At 50.6% G+C, this 5,328-nt stretch overlaps 1 protein-coding gene across 3 annotated transcripts in view; it reads right to left on the bottom strand.

The window, feature by feature from the left end:
- The window catches only part of OCA2 (oculocutaneous albinism II), a 355,302-nt gene that overhangs the window by 207,059 nt on the left and 142,915 nt on the right, over positions 1-5,328 (bottom strand). For all 3 annotated transcript variants that reach the window (XM_011942880.1, XM_011942878.1, XM_011942879.1), the window contains one exon: positions 1,916-2,063. In XM_011942880.1, the coding sequence (XP_011798270.1) occupies positions 1,916-2,063 (148 nt within the window). The remainder of the gene's footprint in view (positions 1-1,915; positions 2,064-5,328) is intronic.

Genomic DNA, 5,328 nt, shown 5'->3' on the forward strand with positions numbered 1-5,328 from the left:
GGGGAGGATCGCTTGAGGTCGGCGGTTGGGCTGAGGGGAGGATCGCTTGAGGTCAGCGGTTGGGGAAGATCGGCTTTGAAGGCTCTTCTGTGTGTGCGGCTCCTGCCGGGGTGGTCTCCTCCCGCCTGTTTCAGCCCCTTTAGTGGCTCCCACTTGCCTCTCCTTTTCCATGTTTCTGACTCAGCCCGCCCTCCTGGCTGACTTCCTCCTACACCAATTAGGGAAAAGGGACTGCACAATGAAGAATGCAGTTTTAGTATCAAAGGAGGCTGACCTCACAGCCAGTCCGGGCCGTAAAGAATCACAGCAGACACAGTCGAATGATTCTGAGGACAATTTTTAAAAAGAAAATGATGTAAAAATAAGACCTGCAGGCGGGCATGGCGACTCACACCTATAATCCCAGTACTTTGGGAGACCAAGGCGGGCGGATCACCTGAGGTCGGGAATTTGAGACCAGCCTGACCAACATGGAGAAACCCCGTCTCTACTAAAAACACAAAGTCAGCCAGGCGGGTTGGCACATGTCTGTAATCCCAGCTACTTGGGAGGCTGAGGCAGGAGAACTGCTTGAACCCAGGAGGTAAAGGAGGCAGAGGCTGCGGTGAGCCGAGATCGTGCCACTGCACTCCAGCCTGGGCAAGAAGAGCTAAACTCCGTCTCAAAAAAATAAAACCTGCAGAGCCCAAACTTGCCTTAGGGCACCCTCATGGTAATCTGCTTCTCAGCAACTGTGTAGCCTTGGGAAGCCACGCCCTCCCCAGGTCTCGGTTTCCCCATGTGTGACTAACACCAGATGAGCTGATGGGAACGTGGTACGCCCCGGAGCCCACGTTTCCTCATGTTTGTAACCTGAGATGCACTAAGTGTGTCTTTAACACCCAACACCAGGACAATTTATTCTACCTCTAACTTACGAAGTGTCTTCCTTTAAGATCTGCGCCTGCTGCCAAAGGTGGTCATTTCTTCCCCAGCCTGCAACTCAGGGCCTCCCTGTGGCCTGAGGACACTGGTCCTGCTGCTCCAGCACTGCTGGGTGAGGTGGGTCCTGGGCCGGGGATGGAGCCAACACTACAGAGCCAGCACTTCCTCCCGGGATTGTGTGGGACTCCGTGAGACTGCCTGGGAATCCTCCCACCAACAGCCAGACCCTGAGACACCCATGCAGGGCGACCCCTCAGGGCTCAGCGAATGGCAACATGCAAGACCATTCTAGACTTTGTTCATAAGGGTTCACATTTCCCCTCGCCTAGATGGACACCTCCACCCACTCGCAGCTCAGCTGTGGGGACGCTTCTGCTTCGGCATCCCTTGGGGGGTCACCAGGCTCCCGCTTCTTCTGTCTGAGCTTCCAGAACAAAGACTGCTTGGAACTCAGCACCACGTCACAGCAAGGACAGAAAACACCAATTCATGGTTACCCTTTAAGTCCCAGCTTCGATTAACAACGAACGCCAGGAAACAAACTGAGGGGGGCTTTCATATTCTTTCGGGTGCCTGAAAATCAACTACTGGCAGAATATTTTGTCCGATTAGTCTTTGCATTAATGGTTTTTTGTTTTTGTCGTGCAACAATCACAACGTGGAGAGATGGGACAGCCCAGTGGTGGAGAGTGTGAGCTCCACCCCCAGCGCCACTCCTTCCAAGCTGCACGACCCTGGGCACGCTGCTCAAACTCTGAGCCTCTGGTTTGGTTTTGTTTTTTGTTTGTTTGTTTGTTTTTTGTCCTTGAACTCGGCTGTGTACCCCCTGCAGAGCTCAGTGAGGGTTAGATAAAATGCACCATAAGAGGCTTAGCACAGTGGGTGTCACCTAATAATCACGTATTAGCATACAGCTGGTGTCGCTGTTTTGTAGGGCCATGGAACGTGCTGCTGCACACCGGCACAGTCTGAGCAGCACCCCGCCCGGTACCTGTGGAAGGTGTGCAGCCTCCGGGCGAGCAGGTGCTCCAGGGCCAGCACCTTCCCCAGCAGCAGGCGGCGCACGGCAGTCTCCTCGCGGCTGGCCGGGCTGATGCGCTGAGCGGTCAGGCGCCAGACGTGAATCTCGTGCTTCAGTTCTGCAGAGAAAGAAAAGGGAAGCTTGAGTCTCCCACGACCTCAGACATCAGCAACGCCCTCCTCTGTTCCCCACACAGCCGAGGCCTGACGGAGCAGACACACGCTCGAGATGTGCAGGTAGCCCAGGGTCACCCAGAGCTTCTGAGCACCCAAGCTATTGCAATGCAGCCCAGATGACAAAGCTGACATGTAAAAATTATCACAAAAGCAAAGTAAGGCAATTTCAACCCTTTCCGTGAAGAATAAATTCCGTTCTTGAACAAACACATCAAAGCTAGCACCCGACAACCTTTTCCCCTTCTTGCAGGAAGTATTTCGGATCTGCTTCCAGCCAAAATCTAGACATTGCCCAATCCTTGAGGGGGTTTCAGGAGCAGATCTAGTGACAACTGAAAACACAAGTGTAATTCTCAGGAGGAGGTGCTCAGGGCTCTCCAGCAGGGCATTTGGTAAGCGGCAGAAGACAGGGAGGCGCCCTCCAACCAGGCCCCACTAAGCCTCTAACACAGGCAAGAGAGAGGTAGATGACCTGATGAAATGCTGAAATCTACAGAATGAGCAGAATTTTCACCCATCACTGAATTCAGACACTTTCTGATAGAGTAGAGAGAAATGATGTGTCAGTTCATGGCCTCTTAAGATATTCAAATATTTCATGAAAACCTACATTTAACCTCTATTTTACTGTTAAAAACATGACATATGTTTCTTGAAATATCCATTAAAAGAATATAAGAAAGGACAATATTTTCATGAACCACCCCTTACGTGCAATGCCCCACGCCACCTATCACACAAATTCAAGATGAAAAGACAAAGCGTTTCAAGCAAGCGCTGGGGCACCGGAAGGGCAGCTCGGGGCAGAGTCAAGGCGATCACCCGAAGACCGGGAAGCAGCACGGACATGGTGGGTTCGGTGGAAAGGGAAAATGCCACCTTTCAGCTCCTTCTGCTCAGTACGCGAGTGCTCCTCACCCACAGCACGGCAGACCTACTGCAACAACAAAGATGAGTTAGGCAGAGGGAGGCAGTCTGGAAACGAAGCATGCCGAGACTCAGAGAGAACGCGCAGAGCCTGGGAGCACCAGACTATTTCAGTTAGCACACGGCTTTCTCTAAAGCTTCAGCCCTACCAGGATGAAACCTTTAGAACTAAGATACATAATATGTTTTCATTCAGCACATATCGATGCTTTGTAGCTTTACTAAAATAAAAGGAACTTGGGTATAATTCACAGGCCTCTTCAGAGAAACAGATCCATCATCTCCTCTTGAAAAGTCTCACACTTCGTTAAACCACCTACGAGGCTATGATAACACAAAAAGAAAGGGGAAGAGGAAGTGAAGGAAAAAACTAATGAACTCGCTCTCTGAAACACTGAACACAAAAACACCATCTGTGGAAGGTCTCCAGTGTAAGTTCAGACAGAGCCAGTATTTCACCCGGTGCTCTAAATCTTGCTAAAAGCCCGTCCACAAAGTACCAGAGACTTTCCAGCCGTTCTCTAAAGGCATTGCGGTGAAGGGCCACTTTCTGAAGCAGCTCATCAGCTTTAAAAGGCTCACACCTCTGCATGGTTCATCTCTGGTGCCAGCTGCTGGGTGCAGGCTGGAAGTCTCTCCACGCCTTGATGTTTGGAGAAGCAGAGCCTGGGAACCAAGGCTGTGTTGGTGGAGCCGGCCTTCCAGTCCCTACGCAACTACTGCAGGTGCTTACTCTCCAGGGGAGCCTCAGCCACTTCAGTGTGCACCCAGCACCTACCTGCCTTCTAACCCATCAAACCAAAAAGGATGTGCTGCTCTACTCAGATCAACCCACGCATTAATACTCAGGTAATACGCTTTTGTATTCCTCGTTGTGGAATGTAATACACAAATTATGAAGGAATTTAGTAGGGAGGGATTTTGCCCAGGAGAAGGGAGCTCACTCCATTCACCCAGAACTCAGTTTACCAAAACCTGTCCACGTATCAGTTCCCAGGCTTCCTCTGCACCTCCTCTTCATTTCCCCACCCTGTCTACTCTGCCGAGGTCCAAGACCATAGACCCAGCTGGCTACCAGTATTTCCCTCTGAACCCCGTGCTGCAAACTCATAGCTGAACACCTTATCTTCCTCCCATAAAGTCTCTCTCCTACCCTTACCTTCTTTTTTATATAATGCAATTGTTCTTCCAGGAACACAAGACTGAAATGTCATCCTGGTCTTGTCAATGTCATTCTCTTTTATATTTCCACATTAACATTATTGTGTCACAGGTGTCAGATCTGTGTTTGATGCTAAAGGATAAAATTTAATTGGTAAGTTACAAGATGGCCTTCCAAAACTGGAAAGAGATATAAGATACATCATAAATAAACATATGCCAGGGCAGTGTGAGCCTCAGGAGCAGCCCAGGATATGCTGGAACAGCTCTTGTCTCGTCTGCTTCTTCCTGTCCTAGGTTACCTGCTTGTCCAGGCCTCACCCTCTCACATTTCTTAATTCTTACTGTTCCTTAGTAACCTTTTTTTTTTTTTTTTTTGAGATGGAATCTCGCTCTGTCGCCCGGGCTGGAGTGCAGTGGCCTTACCTCAGCTCACTGCAAGCTCCGCCTCCCAGGTTCACGCCATTCTCCTGCCTCAGCCTCCCGGGTAGCTGGGACTACAGGCGCCCACCACCTCGCCCGGCTAGTTTTTTGTATTTTTTAGTAGAGACAGGGTTTCACAGTGTTAGCCAGGATGGTCTCGATCTCCTGACCTCGTGATCCGCCCGTCTCGGCCTCCCAAAGTGCTGGGATTACAGGCTTGAGCCACCGCGCCCGGCCAGTAACCTTTAACTACAGCCACTTCCTACCAATCTGCCCCTGGTTAATCATAAAACACCACTTGTTCTATCTATCTATCTCAGGCCTTTAATCCTAGCACTTTGGGAGGCCAAGGCAAGTGGATCACCTGAGGTTGAGAGTTCAAGATCAGCCTGGCCAATATGGTGAAACCCCTTCTCTACTAAAAATACAAAAAAATTACTGGGCATGGTGGCAGGCGCCAGTAATCTCAGCTACTTGGGAGACTGAGGTGGGAGAATTGCTTGAACCCAGGAGGTGGAGGTTTCAGTGAGCCAAGATTGTACCACTCCACTCCAGCCTGGGCACAACAGAGCAAGGATCCATCTCAAAAAAAGAAAAATGGATGGCCAGGCGCAGTGGCTCAAGCCTGTAATCCCAGCACTTTGGGAGGCCGAGACGGGTGGATCACGAGGTCAGGAGATCGAGACCATCCTGGCT

The sequence above is a fragment of the Colobus angolensis genome, unplaced genomic scaffold (assembly GCF_000951035.1).
Source record: "Colobus angolensis palliatus isolate OR3802 unplaced genomic scaffold, Cang.pa_1.0 Scaffold211, whole genome shotgun sequence".
Classification (NCBI taxonomy): domain Eukaryota; kingdom Metazoa; phylum Chordata; class Mammalia; order Primates; family Cercopithecidae; genus Colobus; species Colobus angolensis.